General features: G+C 41.9%; 1 protein-coding gene and 1 non-coding gene across 2 annotated transcripts; one reads left to right on the top strand and one right to left on the bottom strand.

Annotated features, from left to right (window-relative positions):
• Nucleotides 1-995: 995 nt before the first annotated feature.
• On the bottom strand, nt 996-17495 carry LOC119725550. The gene is made up of 3 exons (XM_038196987.1): nt 17052-17495; nt 5268-5379; nt 996-2185 (listed from the first exon to the last, which is right to left on the bottom strand). The coding sequence occupies exons 1-3, from the start codon at nt 17109-17111 to the stop codon at nt 1566-1568; spliced, it is 792 nt and encodes a 263-aa protein (XP_038052915.1). The 5' UTR covers nt 17112-17495; the 3' UTR covers nt 996-1565.
• On the top strand, nt 9722-9803 carry Trnas-uga. The gene has a single exon. It is a non-coding gene; the product is annotated as a tRNA-Ser (tRNA).
• Nucleotides 17496-17981: the final 486 nt, after the last annotated feature.

The raw sequence follows: 17981 nt of genomic DNA, 5'->3' as shown, positions 1-17981 counted from the left end.
AGCCATCATTTCTCTCATCTGTGTCTCGAGCACCTCATCAGAGAGTTTGTATTTTTCCTTAAGTTTCTAGAATTGGGAGCATTTATTATCTGGGGTCTTTGGCAGTTTATTTGGTCTGCACCCCTAGCCTTCACCTTTTTCATACTACATGGGGCGAAGTGGGGATGGGGCGAAGTGGGGATGGGGCGAAGCGGGGATGGGGCGAAGTGGGGATGGGGCGAAGCGGAGATGGGGCGATGTGGGGATGGGGCGAAGTGGGGATTGGGCGAAGTGGTTAGGGGCGAAGTGACATGGGGCGACGTGGAAATGGGGCGAAGCGTCCGACACCCCTTATATGCTTCAGATCACACCTGCACAACAGAGTGGTGCAAATTCCATTTTGAAGTTTTGTCTGTAGTGATCATTAATCACTCTCTGAGTCTGTTGTGAATGTTTGTAGACAGCAGCACATGGTACTAACACGTAAGAAGTTTTCATTAATTGTGGCAATCTCCGACATCGACCAATAAAACTCATCTTTGCTCTATGTTGCTGACTACTGTCAGTGACATCTACCAGGCAGAATCCAGCTGAGACAACCAACTGCCAGTTTTCAGCCTAACCATGATTAGAAAACAAGATGGCAGTTGTCCAAATCGCTTGGCAACTGCTCAGCTGAATAGTACGTGGCGCAATTTAGCTTGCCCATGGTCCAAACGGTTTGACCAGATATGGCAAAACTGGCTCAGTTGTGGTCCAACTGGCTTGGTTAAATACAGCTTAGTTTGCTTAATAGCCAGCCATGGTCCAACTGGCTTGGTCATTGTCCAACCGGCCTGGCCATGGTCCTACTGACTTGGTCATGGTCCAACTGGCTCAAGCTTGGCCATGGTCCAATTGGCTTGATGTTGGACCAGTATTGCCCGTGAACAACTAGGTAAGCCATATCGCAATGACCCCAATGGCTTGGATAAACATGTGGCCAAACTAGCTTGTGCATTAATGGCTAAAATAGCTACAGTGGCGTATTTATACTGGGCCCAACTGGCTTGGTCATCCCAACTGGCCTGGTCATAATATTGTCCAAGTGGTAAGGCCGATTAACCACAACATGACCAGCTTGACGAACTGAGAAATGACATTGTCATGTATGGCCCAACCAGCTCAACCATGGTTAGATTGGTTTGACAGTGGTTGTACTGGCTTGGCCGTGATCCAACTACACTGGCACTTGTACAGTTGTTTTGGCCATGGTCCAAATGAATTTGCCATGGCTCACTTGGCTTTGCCATGATCCTCCGGCTTAGCCCTGGTACATAGTCCAACTTGCTTGGTCATGGTCCAACTGGCTTAAACCTGGTTCGACTGGCTTGACCATGGTCCAACTGGCTTGGCCATGGTCCAACTAACTTGGCAGTGGTGCACCTGTCCTGGAAATTATACAAGGGGCTAGTCCAAACTGGCTTGTCCATGGTTCAATAAGATCAGGCATGACCTATCTGTCCCCATTGATCGGCTATGGACAACAACAAGACCTTCTCGTATAAGGCAAATTCATGCAGTCTCTCCTACTGGAACACCATCCCTCAGTCCAAAAAGGGGTTGTTTGGGTTCTGTTTTGGGGGGTCCTCATCGAAGCATATGGTGACTACTGGCGTCTGAGGGCGCTGTCCAAGCATCAACGGTTCAAAGACGATCGGAATAGATTCCACAGACAGCGCCTCATTGCCTTGGTTACTGCTCTCTTTCTCATCTCCGAGAGGACTGTCTTTCTTTTCGTCAGGTTTGCTCTCCTGGTCTTTGTTCTTTCTGGCCTCCCACTTTCTCAGCAAGAAGGACTTCTCGCTGACTCCACGAGTCGTCTCCTCATCGTTGTCTTCCTTGTTGGCCTTCTTAGTGAGATTCTCGGAGGACTTGCTCTTGGGCTTGCCTAGCTTACTGCCTCCCTCCGCATCCTCTGCTGTCAGCGAGTCCGGTTCTAGGAGGCTGTTCTGTTCCACCTCCTCATAGTGCCAGCTCCGCCTCCGGAGCGACTTGGGCATGCCTGGCAGGGGTAACTTGTTGGCCATGGTGTGCAGGCCGGTGGACAGGCCCTTGCCCGCCTTCTTCAGGTTGTCCAGATTGGAGCTGGCCGACAGCCTGAGCTCGGCCGAGATGCGACGTACGCGGGTCTGCATGGGTGACCTCAGGGAGGCCGAAACCAGACCTAGACCAAGAAAAACAAAACCTAAATTGTAACATGCTTTATCTTTGAGCCTTTTACCTGCTCCTGTACTTACCTTTCGAACTATTTGGATCCACAATGCTAAAACATGAGAGTCCAAATTCCAAAAAGCTAAGACAGAGCGGTGAAGACAGGACCGCTGTAGCATGAATTAAGGTTTTATGAAATACGGACTCATTGCAGGTATTGCGCATGCTCATGCATAGATAATTAGGAGAGGGACTGTTCACGTTAGTCTGGTTCCCAGACCAAAAGTTTCTGACTATTCCCGATGAATCTTAGGTCCGGTAGCCTCCGGTAATACATTGTATTACAATTTACGTCACGTGACTAAAACGGGAGGAATTCCTCCTTTTTCTGAAAATTTCCGAAGTTTGCCGAATTCGTTTCGTCGACAATCGGATAGCGCCCGAGTATTTCCGAATATAATATAGGTTTAATTAACTGCTAATTGCTTATTAATTTTTTTAAAAATGAGTTGATAATTAATATTCATTGCTTTCATTTGGATAACTTGAAATTCAACGACGATTTTGTGCATCAAATATACTCGGATCGTATTGGCGAACTTTTTGCTGCGTCATGTACAATTTTGAATTTGACGACTGTTACTGATATTTTCCAAAACTCGGTCTTCATTCGGCTCCGCCTGCTAACAGTGCTATTTGGGTGCCTAATTTTGAAGATTCCAGATCAACATTTGTCAATGTTATCTTACAGAAACATCAAACTGTATTATCATAACTGTATGATATTACGAAGCAAGTGATTTACTTTAAAAAAATGATCAGATCGAACATTAAAAGCTAAAAGTGATAAAGCGAAATCGGAAACGAAGCCGAGCTTTGAAAAAGGGCCATCAATGTCGTCATGCTTATTTTTAGCCAGGGAGGCTGCCTGACCTAAGATTCATCAGGAATAGTCAGAATCTTTTGGTCTGGGAACCAGACTATGGTCACGTGAGAGGGCTTAACCAATAAAAGGGAAAAAGAGTCCAATTTTTATACGAGTCCGATTTTCATATGACACCGCCATCACATCACCTAAAGTTGGTGAAAGGCATGCAATGCAAACCAAAATAACCTTAAAAGTTTCAAACGAAACACCAGTAACAAGTCTCTACCTCTCTCTTGAGTCATGCCATCAACTTCCGAAAATTCCATCTTTTCAAAATATTTGACATGTACTAATCACATCTTAAGTGTTCAAAATGTACTTATTCTTTGCTGCAAGATGTCTGAAGGAAAAAAAACCGAAATGTATTTAGCCTTCTGGATATTTTCAGAGAATTCTGTTGTCTGCAGATGGAAGTTAGGCCTACGGCGTTATGTTGCACGTGTAACTGCACTTTGAAATCCCGGACTACTTAGTTAGCTCTTTCAACTTCTGCCTATTCCCACTTCTCTTCTTTGTATCTACCCCATCATCATTCTCTTGCTTCCATCCTCTCACGAGTGGATCCGGTCCACAATCTGAACCCGTCCTTATCCGTCCCGATCATCCATCATGCACACGCGAGTGAGAAACCGCCATTAGTGGCACTTGAACCGGGGCGGACACGTTCTCTGATGAGCAGTGATTTCTATGACCGAGCGTGGATGTCCTGCTACTTGCCCTCGGGCAGATTGTGACATGTCGTCCCTCACACTGGTCGATAGCAAGGCTTACCAAAATTGTGCATGTGCAAAAACAGCTCAGGAGACAAGGGCCCAAAAATATAAAGCAGGTAGGCAAAAAATGTTGCTAAGCAAAACCTATTTGATATATCACGGAGCTATCATCATGAGCTTCACGCTGCGAACCGGTCATTAATATGATATTTTGGCTAGAGTGGTAACCTATGTTTTGCTAAGGTACCGTTATTGTTCTTACCAAATTGTTGTTCTGATCATGGGTGAGTTATAAAAATAACATAGGGTGTATTTACATGTTATTGACTAGTAACTGTGAAAATTCCACGTAATGTGCATATTCTATTCCCAAGTTATGTATACTTGTATGTTAATGAAAAGATCACACAGCTATCGACTACTGATCATTTACCGTCCTACACGAACTGATTAACATCCATGAAATACAATGAAACATGGATGTTTTCCCACCTCCGTGAATGAATGAAAACTTGCAAAGGAAGACAGACACAAAATCGAGTTGACTTGTTCCTGATATTCAAAACACAAAATCTGACAATAAAAATGTTGCAGTCTTGTATTTGAATGTCCGTGTGTAATTCTCACTCAGCTCAATAACTTCAAATGGTATTCCATGGACAGCTACAAAAATAGGTTCTTTTAGTAAAACACGTATAACCTCTGATAGCATAGCTAAATTTAAGTCTTTTTTTTTTCAGAAGAGTGGAAGAACATGCTCTTTCAAGACATACAGCATTGGTGTATCAAATTTGATTGCTTTTAAGATTGCTCCACAAAAAAGGGTATTATTTCACGCTGAGCATTGTTGTGTGATGGCCCGCTCAACATTGAGAAGGTGAAAATTTTGTCAAAATGTGATTTTCATATTGTTTTTCATTAATAACATCTTTAATACCTACAGTTTCAGGTTTCATTCACAGAAATGGTGATTTTGATGAACAAAGTGGGAAAAACAACGATTTTGTGTGCACTCCAAGGAAGAATTTAAAAAAATGTAAACGCTTCATATCTCCAGAACGGGAGGGGCTATGGAGCTCTATCATACACCAAATGAAAACTTACATTATGGGCTTTCCAACCATGAATATAACTTGATTTCACTTTTTTGCGACATAATACCCTTTTGGTGGAGCCGGTCACAAATTAACTACCGGTACTGCACGCCATGCAATGTTTGCCGGTTAATTTAGCATTTAACAACTGACAACGCGATTACTTTCAAACCCCTTCTGATTAATTAGATAAACACTGCATAATTAGATAAACACTGTAGATGCGAAGCAACGAAGTGATTCATAGATACCCGGGCTTTTCGGCGCAAGTTTGATTCAAGAGGTATGATTGTTTTTCTCCTTGGTGAGCCATGAGGGGGATAAGTGCATTTGTGATTGATGAAGTGGTTGTATTTTTACCTTCGTCTTCGTGAAGATCGCTTTGCTTGACGTCACCGGCCTTTGTGACGTCAACGTCCTCTTGCGAGTCTCCCCGCACCGTGCCATTGCTGTTGTCTCTCGGCTCGTGATCCTGAGTAAAGATATTAAAACGTCTTATAAATGAGGGACAATATCTCTGTCAGGTACAAATAATAAGAAAGGAGACAAGATGCAGAGACGGGAAATGTATGATACTCGTTTTACACTGGCATTCCAGAGTTACGCTGAACCAGTGGGTTGCCGCGGATATCCGGTGTTTTTTTTTTTTACATTGGCTTATTTAGCTCCCAGGCCAGACGTATGTTCTTGAAACTCGATGATTCTTGAGTCTGGAATTCTGAATGGTATTACACATAGCAAACGATGAAAACTGGTGTGCAAATGAATAGATGTTTCATCGGATGACGTCAGCCCGCCCCACCTAGCATACATTCCGGGGTCCAATCGATGTTCGACAAAACGTGTGTTCGAACCCTGACGGAGAACATGGTGACGATGTCCTTGGGCAAGACATATTACTAGTACTCCCCGTCATACTGGGAGTATCCGGTTCGTTATATAAACGTCATACACGCGCGCGTACCACTGATTACTAGCGCCCATTGGCTACAAACGCTCGAGCTGCGCTAACTTCAGCTTCTATCAGTGCAAAAAGAGCTGGAGGTGACGTCATACTAACGAACCGGATACTCATGCACCGGGAGTAATGCGCACGTAGCATTTTCGACCCGGAAAGGTAGTGAGTTGACCCTGAAAAGGGTCAGGCCCCACATGACCCTTTTCCGGGTCAATGACTTTTTAGAGTGTGGTCAACAGAAAATTAGTTCACCTGTCTGATATATATCCAGGCGCGGATCCAGAGGGGGGGGGGGGGGGGGGGGGGTCCCCAGCTCTGTCCAAAAAAATAAAAAATATCATACAAATTCCAAAGAAAATAAGTCGAAACCCCCCGTGGTATAATGTCCTCCTGTTCAAAATACGGTACACCATTCTGTAATCTAGTGGTAATAATCGTCGAATTTGAACAGCGCCCAACCCCCAACCCCCCCCCCCCCCCTGTTTTTTTTTATTTTATGGAGGCCAAGTGTCCGGAGAAAAAAACCTGTGTACATTTTCAGATTTTTTTGCTGATGAACCCCCCCCCCCCCTGCGAACATTCCTGGATCCGCCTCTGAAATCTGTTTGGGTCGACCTGGGTCTGACAACAATCCTGAAACCTTGAACTGCTTAGGTTAAAACCATTAAAGTGCCATGCAGACCTGCTTCGTAGAGAAGCATTATGGTTTAGGCATCATGGTTTCAGATGCTTGGGTTAAATTAAAATGTTAATTTCAAGCTCTATCCGACTCAGTGCATGCTGCCATAACCAGTTACTTGTGGAAGCTCCTTACTAGAATTCTGCTCTTCCTTCTTGCCGTTGATCAAAGTTCAAGCTTAATGTCAACAGTTCCTTCTCTATCTTAAAGGGAAGGTTTACTTGGTTTAATGCAGTTCCTCCATCTGGAACTAACTGAAAGAATTTAAAAAGGACTGTCTGAGGTCTTTGCGAAAATTATTGTCCTTTTTCCAAAATTCTACTTTGATTATAATAACCAAAATAGCTTCGTAACGTTGATCGACGCACGCGACGACGGTTTGAAAGTAACAACTCTACGAAACATGAACCGTCAATAATTAAGAGTAATCTCTTCTATAATCTCAACCCTTCCCTTGAGCTAGTTGTGAATGTTCAAAGGTTGAAAAGCGGGCGATTCGCAAAGCGAATGCTACTGGGATTTCAACTTTAAATCCCGATATTATTAATTGGGAGAATGTTACCGTGACAACACAAGTTGGAGTAGTAGAAGACTTGTTTACGGTCAGTGAGAAAGTCACTGTACCGGCATGCCGTCCCATTGGGCCTGCTCTACGCTTTGGGGAGGATTATAGCAAGAGCGATCCGCATCTGAAGCATCAACGTACGTGCTCCCAGGCCGGATGTGGGCTTTAATTCGTACGGCGTACGAATTAAAGCCAATTCCCAAACCGGGGTTTTGTGTCAAGGGTTCGGCTCATCGCTGTCCCAAGAATCATTATTAAGAAGCCCAATAATATATACACCAAACTAGAAATACTCTTGCCCCTGGAAATTGAATTTGGCCTCACATTATAGACTTTGGTGTTCCTAAAGCAGCACACGCACTTCGTATTGAGCCACAGTCCCCCGAGTTGGGGCCTGACTCCTCTGAAGCCGAGCCGATTCACAGACGAAGCCCAGGTTTGAAAACCCCCATCAGTCCTCAGAATCCAATAATCTCGGTCGTCCCTTGTGACAACGTGCACCTGATGCACGCAAGATTCGACCGAATCAGCCCGAGGCGATAGTACGGTATCCCCGAGGGGACGTCGCGGTCTGCTGTCACGATTAATTACTGCAAATTTCCATCACGACAATCGGTAATTTCCTTCACGATATGGCAAATTTATATAACGGTTTAATTGTTAACAATAATCTGGATTAGGCCTTTATTTTGTTGTGACGATTTTTTCCCATAATGCAAACATATTCACGTCATGTTGTAACAAATAACAGTTAATATTGTTTTAGGGAAAAACAATAGTAATGGAAAGAAAAACGTTCTATCGTAAAAAAAAAAAAAAAAAATATCACGCTTTTACTATACGCAAACTTCTCCTTTGCAGCGCATAAACCGCTCTGCTCTTTTGGCGTGGGGCAACCGTTGATATTGGTAGAGTCACGTTCCGGCGAAACCGATCGCTTTGGAGACATCTCCCGTACCCGTCTTGAACAAAATCACTCTTGGGCTGACATTAACAGAGCGATACCGCGTTGCATCTATTTGCTGATTGCTGGGATTCTCGTCCTTATATGACAGCAGATCCCGCGAGATTTGCCGCACTTGTAAAGTATAACGAAACTGGCCCTTCGCGACGATGCATTTCTTGATGAACGTGTATACAGTTTCCAACGTCCTTTTTAAGTGGCACAGATATCGATAGTCCAGTTGTATGTGTTGTGTGGGATATTGGCAAGAAAATAAAACCCTCCTTTGGTACAATTATCAAAGGCAGAAACAGTCGTCCTAGACTTTAAAAAAAAATGTGGCTGGCCATGTTTAGTGACAAGAGACTGAAGAATACAACTCATCTAGGAAAAAAAATGTATTGTGATGTGACTGCTGTACTAAAGACCGAATTACTTATTTTATTTAACACAAAAGGTGCCATTTTTAATAATGATGTGCGTGCAGGACATGACATTTCACGCGTTGCGAGTATTGACGAGAATGTACTGCACTGAAGCATATACAACTTGCTCTCTTGGGCTAGACTGGTGTAGGGTGCTGGAGGCGGCGTTTTCATCACAAAATGGCTTGATTGAAGAGTTGATATTACATTATTGGCCTGGCGATAGAGAGAATATTGACGGAAAATTGAGGGAATTATTGCCTATAGGCCTTTAGCTGACAATATAAAGCGACACTCCGTAGGGAAAATGGTAATTTATTAGTCGGTAAAAAAAGATTCCTTGCAGATAGGTTGCCTTAGGACTGAGTTAAATTCACCAGGGACGTCGGTCACTTTCAAGCATCGGGGTCCTTTCACACGATGACACCTTTAGTGAGGTTTTACAAGCATTGGACGATTTTGTCAAACCTCGTGAGGTTTGGTGTCGTGTGAAAGGGGCTTCATAACGCGCCTGGATCGTACGATTGTTGTCTCCGGTTGGCCCGTGTCTCGATGGTGAGATACGACATGGAGTATTTCGTTCCGCCAATGATTCTCTACGGACGATCAGGATCGTGTACGTGCTACGGCCTATACGATACTTCAGTGGCAACTCATCTTGTTCCTTGAAACAACATGCTTGACAAAATGGAGTAAGGAATTATAACACTTCAGATTGTTTATCAACGTGTGGTTTCAAACTCAAAGTACTATTACCCCTAGAATACATGTATAAGGATTTTATAAAAAAAAAAATTGGTATAATCAATATATAAAGCCAAGAAATAAGTTTCTCGACCAGGCTTTGTTAAGGAAAAAGGAAGGAGCTGGCCAATTTTTCCCTAATTATATTTTCCAAGATGGCGGATTTTCCAAGATGGCGGATGGGTTCTGCCATTTTCTCGATTTATTTGCCGACACTCTTGTGTCCAAGCATGCCAAGGGAGCCGTCACCCATTTACCACATTTTCAGTTGGCATACATAATAGCCACAATTTTACTAGAAACAATTTAAAAGACGACATAGGCCTAGGCCTATATTGCAAATGTGTATGTTTTATAAAAGGAGGTATACCCAACCAACATGGGAAGTATATAGGCAGTTTCAAAATAACTAAATCCAAGGAATTGTGGTAGGAAGGTACATGGTCACGGCAAGAAAAGAAACGGGCAAGAAGTTCATTTTCATCGAAAAGACCAGGTAAGTCGTGGTGGCCGAGTGGTTAAGGCGTTGGACTTGAAATCCAATGGGGTCTCCCCGCGCAGGTTCGAACCCTGCCCGCGACGTTTGACATTTTTTTTAGCTTTTCAATTTATTTTTACAGTTGCAAAAAAATAATACGGACAATGTTCTTCCCAGGCGCGGATCCGGGGGATGGGGGGTTCAAAACCCCAGCTCTGTCAAAAAATTATGTGTATTTTTCCCATAGAAATTCAGTTAAAATAATCCCCCCCCCCCTGCTGTGACACCAAACAAAAATTAACTAGTCCGGCTTTGCACAAAATACGGACAGAGCCAGCTTGAGTTTCGGAGGCCAAGTGTCCAGAGAAAAAAACCTGTCTACATTTCAGATTGTTTTGCCGATAACCCCCACCCCCCTTGCGAAAATTCCTGGATCCGCCCCTGCTTAAGTTCGCTTTTATCGAACACCCGACGTGGACTTCATTATACACCTCAGTAGCAACTGTGAACAGTAAGTAAGGGTAGAGTATTATTGCCTTGCAGCTAAATTTCATTAATTTACCAGGCTGTATAAATGTCACCCTAAACTCCGAAGAATCCAATATTGGCGTTTGTATTTCCTGCCTTAGGAACGGTTTGCTCAGCATCCTCAAGGTAAACACGGCATGTCAGTCACATCTGGCCTTACCATGGCTGCGTTATTAACAATGCACACAGCAGCTGCAAGCCTGCAAAGTACACGCGTTATTGCAGAAGATAAAATCACTCTACTGTAATGGCCTCTCTTCCCAAATGCTGCCATTGGATCGGCGGGATTACTGTGCAAGCCAGACACGGATTGCAGTTGATGAATAATACACCAAAATAGAACAGACTGGGGCAGTAAAAAGGTTGATTTATATCAAATGGTGAGGGATTGCAACAACTTGTTTTGTAAGGCAAACATGTCACCGTTCCTTTGCCGTTTGCGGTAACAAATGCCAGAGTACGTTTTCAAAAGGGTATTTCTGACGCATGGTGGCGCTGTATAGGCATTTTGTTTTGTTTTTGTTTATTTGTTGGGTTGGGGTGTCTGTTGGGGTGTTGGGGTGTTTGTTTGTTTGTTTGATTGTTTGTTTTGGTTGGTCTCTTTTATTTATAAGTGCCGCACTGCTGGCTGTCACACTGACTGAAAAAAATACTTCTTTTGTTCCCTTTTGTTTGTACTTTTCTCGACAGCTCCCATAAGGTTTGTACACGAAATTCTCCCGATGACCTGGGCCCATGTCCTCGGGCCCATTGAAATCGCACACACCAGTGTCCCTAGTCCTCGGTCTGAATGGATAACCAACCCACACACATGGTGTAAATCGATGATTGTCTATCGTTCCTCATCATCGATCTTTTGTTTATACTGTAACTTTTTTTGCAACAGCTCTCATTTGTTTTGTACACGTTTTCTAATCGAGGTCGTCCTCGATTTTCTTCCTGTCCTCAATTTCTCGATGATACTTCACATCTGTGTCCTCGATAAAAACATGCGCATACACACAGGAAAGGATCAGGTCCTCATGAGTAAAACACACATAATGTGTGTGAGTATGTAAATACCGGCAATCGTGGACTAGAGACAAAAGGGTTAGGGCACAAACAAAGGGTCCACGGTTGACCGATAGTCCACGATTGAAATTCGTGTACAAATCCAATGTGAGCTGTTGCTAAAAAGTTAGTAGCGCTAAGGAATGGGGATTAGGGACAATAGGGGGTCCACGATTGCCGGTGTTACAAAGATGGGTGGGTGTGTGTGTGTGTGTGGGGGGGGGGGGGGGGGGGGGGGGGGGCGGGGGGGAGGGATGAGCCAGGTGGTAGCCCACCAACTGACCCCACCTAATTTTGAAAACATTAAAGTGGTAGCTCACGCCGCAAATCGGAACAGTGCCATCTTGCGTTTCCTTTGAGTATTTCATAGTCTAATTTGAACACTACAACAGCACGAGGGAGTTCCGGTAAAAATGTTACGTGGTAGATTTTTTGTAACGTACACATAAACTTGAAACATTGTTTCAACTATGTATACATCCTTTCAAACGATTCGCACGCGTCGTATTCGTACATAGCACCGTCCACGACTGTCCCAGTTCGTGTCAGATATAGGGTAATGGACCCGCCAGCCATGTTTGAGTTTGAGTCTGTGTCAACATCCATCTTGCAAACTGTTATTTTTCCTGTCTCTTAGATAATTGGCTTCCCCCTCATTATACCAGACCAAAAAAACGTGACACTGCCTCGCAACGATGACACGGTAGGAACCCGACCGTTCATTGCTTTACCTGTATGCAGTATATCGTTACATTATGTTCGCGTAATGAGTGGTTTAGATTTCTGTAAGGCACACAGCTGCAGGGCACGTACGCTGTGGATTATAATAACATTAGGCTGAATTAAAGCTTCAGTCATCTCTGTTAGAAACTATCCATGGATTATTGCGAGAACGGATGTACATTAGATTTATTTCAAGGAACTGAAAAAAAACTGGGGGGGGGGTTACGATCTTCAATCTTTCTTAACAAAATATAGGTGGCCGTAAGAATTAGTACGGTTTTATAATGTGATCTAAACAATAACTATTATTTTTTGTAATCATTAAAGAAGTGTCGGAGATTTAGCTTGTCACGATAGTGGGGCAGATAGGCTATTTGGGGGAATTGTGTCTTTGATGACACAAGCATGGCATTTGACACACAATCAGAGTGTGTCTTGGGAAAGATATTTGGCTATGGGGCCATCGCATATTTGTCCTTTGACAAAATATAGGTAGAATAACAAGCAATTTTCAAAATTTTCAAAATGGCCGCCATTGCTTGTTTTTCTACCTATATTTCTTCAATCTGCGATAGCCCTATAGCTAAATATCTTTCTCTTAAAAACAAAAAACAAAACACTAATTAAAATGTAAAATTTTAAACTCTTTGTAACCAATTTAAACTGACTTTTAATACTCTGTCCAGTGTCCACAATATTCTTATGTTTAACTTTAAATATATCTTTGTTTTTGTGCATGCATTTTAAAGGGAATGTACAACATTTGCATTTGCTGCATTTTTCAGAAATAAATGGATTTGGAGGATTAGTATGTAATAGCAAATGTTGTTAAACTGAGTTGCTTCACGTTTTGGGCTCGGAGATGCTTGAAAATCCAAGAAAACCAACCATGTTTTTGTATTCTGGTTCCCTGACCCCAAGCAAGATGCAACGGAGCAATTTATAGACTTTGGGAAATTGTAAGGTCAGAGAATCAGTCTAGCAGGCTTGTACCCCTTCACATGTGTGTAATCAATTGCAAGAAAATGCGGAATAACTAAATATGAAAAATTAGCAGCCCTTTTTGAAAAAAAGTCAGTTTTCTCCAACGCTGGTCAGCCGACCAGCGTTGGAAAAATACAAGTTTTCTTGAAAATGTCAGCACACCAGGAGCCACGATTTTACAGGTTGCTTTGGACTATCATCCCCAAGCAATCCAGTAAGATATTTCATGATAATTTGATCATTTCGTTTTTTGATATTTGCAAATGTTGTATCTTCCCTTTAATGTTTAGGTTTTTTATACTTGATCATGTTGTGTTTTAGATACAAAACAATGTAGTATATATTTTTAAAGATCGTATGTTCACATGTACAATTCAGTTTTTTAACCGCGAGACATGTTTTTAATAAGCCATTATTGAATTGAATTGAATTGACTCATACTCTGACTGTGTGCCAAATTCCATGCTTGTATCATAAAAGGCACAATCCCATCACCTATCTGCCGTACTACGAGAATTTTTCTGCATTGTGCCGGTTTTTTTTTTTTAGCGAGAAGATTACATTGACTGCGAAATGCCAGAGTCATGCAGTTGGAGCGACTATTCAAGGATTAAGACCGCCGACATAAAAGAATCCCAGTTGTTGAACGGGACAGCACGACCAGATGGCACATCACCTGATGCTGACTACACCTTTACTATTAAGTTTGAATAGATTATTCTACAAAAATAATTTGACATCACAATTTTATATTCCAAATGTCAATTGAAGCGTCCAGCGCCAATAGGATTTTTCTTGCAAGTCAATTGAATATTTTACCGTTTCCAGGAACAAAAAGATATGAAAATCGAATACAGATGTTGTCTTTTGGTATAATTTTGCACTTTTTTTATAAGTAAATTAATATATTTCACATATTGTCATTGGCTTAATTACAGTTGGTAATTTGTACCAAGCCTATCTTTACGTATTATTATTCAGTTCGTGACTAATTGTAAAATGATCTCATGCACTTTAAGAATATTCGTGATCGATTTAAAAACATAATCCATTGCACACGATCATGTCCACCCCGTGCAGATTCAGAAACACATGGTGAAATAATACGTACTGAATGATTATACCTTTAAAGGGAACTGCATAGTAATTATGTACATTATATGATCAATATTCTATCGATATCATATTATCTGCGCATATCATTATTTGCACGGCTATGACGTCTGTGAAACGGCTATAAAAAATATCCAAATTTCTAACATCGGTTGTTTACTTACCAGGTCACTATTTACAAGCAGAATGCAACATCTGGTGTTTTTTTTAGGTGAGAATGGTAACTTTTAAGTATAAGTTTGAAAAACTAAACATGGAAAAAAATGCCTCTCATAGATTGTTCCATCCAGACTGCTTTAGAAATTAAGGTGAGACTATTTCCAACCGGCCAGTTTTAAAGAGAATATACATCATTTGCTTTTGCTGTAATTTTCAGAAATGGATGGAATTGGGGGGTTGGAAATATAAAGCAAATATAGTTACACTGACTTTTTGGAGGTTTTGGGTTCGAAAATGCTATAAAAACCTAGAAAAACGATCATTTTCCTGTAGTCTGGTTCCCTGACTCCATATAAGAAGAAACAGAGCAGTTTACATACATTGGGGAATTGTAAGGTCAGGGAACCAGTCTAGCTGGCTCGTACCCGTTCATAGGTTTGTAATCGATTGCAAACAAGCGCAATGGTCAATTGGGGGCAGTATTTGAAAAAAAGCCAGTTATTTCCAACGCTGATCGGCCGATCAGCGTTGGAAATTGATACAAAAATACCACTTTTCTTGAAATAACAGTATACCAGGTGCCATAATTTTACAGTATGCTTTAGACTGTCATTTACCAACATCCTATTAAGGTATTTCGCAAAAACTTTGTAGTTTTATTTTTCGATGTTTGCAAATGTTGTATATTCCCTTTAAAGTCTGTGATATTTAGGACCCGATTTGTGTGTCAAGGTAAAATGACACTGAAATGGCTACTTAGGTAAAGTAAAAACACATACTCAACCAATTACGCAAAACGTTCCAGATGTTTTTGTTTTTTTCCCCTGAAGTGTATCACTGTCTTGATCAGGTTCGCAACAATTTCTGAGGTAAATACATCATTTTTGGGTCTAGACCCTCGCCGCGCGCTTCGTTTATTAATTGTGTAGCCCAAAATGACGTTATCGTGACGAAGATACGAGTATTCTGTCGGCGTATTTATCTCCAAAACGAAATCAGTTATATGAAAATTTGCCATAACTGGTGCTACCTTGAAATATAATGTAGGCCATACAAAAATTCTCACGCTTCACCAATAACACGCGATGTCGTCATGTTACAAACACATGTCACCGTCGCTATAGGCTTTTCAATGGAAATACTGTTTTCAATGACAAACTAACAATGAAAAGACCTTTGTGCGCAAAATTCACACGAGGTCTAGTATAGATAACATTTGCAATTAACAGACGACTGAGACAAGTATATGGACCAGATGGAAATTCATCAGTGAACGATATTTTGTAATGGTAACACACAGCAGGAGAATAATGAAAATAAAGTACACGTACGGCAAGCCGGTATTGCTTCCAGAAATTGATAGGGCCTACAATAATTCATACCAATATGGCAATTTGTACATCATGGGGAAAAAATCATTGACTATAACCTATGTGGGCACGTGTGGTCTAGCAGGAGAGCACAGGATTCATGATCGTGAGAATGTGGGTTCGATCCCCGCCATGGCCATGCGTGGTGTTGTGCCCTTGAGTAAGGTACTTCACCTCAATTACTCCTCTCAACCCAGGTGTTAAGGTGCCGGCATTAATTATGCTGGGAAGGCAACAGAATCGCTGTGGAGGAGGTGTGGCGGTAGCATTTCATGGACTCGAGTCTGGCCTAATCGCTTCGAAAGAGAGATGGGCACTCCGTTCCTGTGAACACAGGCTCGCCCTTTTACCTTTTTAATAACCTATGTTTTTTTCTCCGTTCAGAGATTATTACCTAATCGATTACATGGCATGCACGGCTTTCTCTCTAAATGTAAAAAAAGCCCAAAACAATATGAGGGACAATTCTTTTCCAGTGGTTTTCACTCCGACTTTTAGAACAAAGTTTGCATTTTTTTTTGCAATCACATAAAATCCACTCCCAAAGAGTAAATTAATTTCAACTCTTTTTCAGCCTTTTGGGGGACATCTTCGAGTGTTTGTTCACTCTTTTACATTTTAGAGTTTACCCTAATAGGCATATTACTATCACCAGAGCTGGCTTGAGCAAATATAATTTTTTTCTTTTTGAAAAACAAAATTCTTTCGTGATACTATTTTGTCTCGACACGCGTACGTTTCGGCTGCATCAGAAATAGCAACATGACGTGTTTCAGTCAAAGAGGGATTTTTTGTTCACAAGAACTTAAGGGGAATTTTCTCCAATTTAAGAGTGAAACGCAAGATTACGAAGGGACAGGTATTCTTATTTCCAAAAGAGTGACATCTCACCCTGTTTGATCGGAAATCCATTCAATCGAATTGATTTTTCACTCGGGATTCATCTCAGTTTACGGTAGCGGTATTTTCCTTGCCTTCCACCGCTGTGACCCGGGTTCGATTCCTGCCTGGGCCAATATGCATGTGGATCGGGTTTTCAGTCTCTGCCTGATTGCCGTGGGTTTTCCTCCGAATTTTCTCCTGAGACGTTCCTCCCAGAAGGATGTAATTTATTCACAAAGTCTTTATACTGGAGGAGACCAGTGGATTCCACTGACAGAATGAGCTAGCTACCCAGTTGAAATGAAATATAATAAATAAAACAAGTAAAATATACTCGACTTTCGAAAAACATTATTTTTCCCCAACGTATTTCACTATAATTAGTGTGAATTTTACTTATATAAATTGTCATGTCCCTATACAGTTTCACCCTTTGGAGTAAAAGTAAAGAGAGTGATTTGAGACTTGAACAACAACAAAAACTCGGCCTACAAAATGTGAGAAAATGGACAAAATAAACGAAACCGAATTTTTTTTTTTTACCTTTTCTGGAGACGCATCGAAAGGGTTGGTCATCGGTGGCGGTTCTGGCGAGCTCGACATCTTCACAGGCGGACTTTCTCGACAATCACTCGAAAATCCTGGTGATCATTCTACAGTGACGAGGAAATATTAATATGATGGCTTAACCAGATGTGTGCAAAGGTGATGATGGGAATTATTTTGCAGTGCGTGTATGTATGCTGGCGAAAATATCAACCGATGGCAATTGAACAATCTGATGAGAAAGCCACAGACGGCGAAACTGGCCAGACGAAATTCACTCGCAGAAGTCTTAACATACATTTAAATAGTTCATTTCGTATTTAGAATATTCCTGCACATTATAAAGGCACGAACGGTTGAACAGCTAGAGGGCTCGATATGTCGATGTTGCAGCTGTAAAATGTAAAGTCCGTGCATTGCGAATTCGAACAGCTTCTCGTGGGCTTGACGACTATTAATAAGCGGACTCGATACCGAGCAGTGACATCTGTTCACGATTGGCTCAAAATAGCATTCAACCCTGGCAACCGTAAGGGGCGCTAGGGGGAAGAACCTAGTGCTGCATGGCTCCCGAACTGCATCACGGGGCTACTCAACGGGACCTCAGTGAACCTGCTGAACCAGTCCAGCTGGCTTGATCGATTGGTTGTTCAAATAACAGAAACAGTACGTAGGATCATTTCATTTTCGGATGGATTTCTTTTACTGTCACCCATTATTTGTTAATTTAAAAGGGTTATAAACGGCTCCTGCCAGGTTGAGGCACGTCTGAAACCATTCTTATTCCTCCATGGTCAGGCTAGCTTTAAGTTGAATGTGAAACATCGCCCAACAATGAGGGCGCACTCATTTTTCTTGGACGCGGCACGACATGTACGTACAGTGAGCGATCACTCAAGACGGTTGCGTCAATTCAGATGCGATTTT

Source organism: Patiria miniata, unplaced genomic scaffold (assembly GCF_015706575.1).
Source record: "Patiria miniata isolate m_02_andy unplaced genomic scaffold, ASM1570657v1 HiC_scaffold_1, whole genome shotgun sequence".
Lineage (NCBI taxonomy): Eukaryota > Metazoa > Echinodermata > Asteroidea > Valvatida > Asterinidae > Patiria > Patiria miniata.
The sequence above is the reverse complement of the archived record's forward strand: the minus strand, read 5'-3'. Positions and strand labels throughout refer to the sequence as shown.

Bases quoted from the DNA above. Each gene is read 5' to 3' on its own strand.
- LOC119725550 (XM_038196987.1), bottom strand. From the start codon at position 17,111: ATGTCGAGCTCGCCAGAACCGCCACCGATGACCAACCCTTTCGATGCG. The intron at 5,380-17,051 runs GTAAAAAAAAAA...ATCTTTACTCAG, and splicing joins TCGATGCGTCTCCAGAAAAG to GATCACGAGCCGAGAGACAA. The intron at 2,186-5,267 runs GTAAAAATACAA...TTCTTGGTCTAG, and splicing joins CGATCTTCACGAAGACGAAG to GTCTGGTTTCGGCCTCCCTG.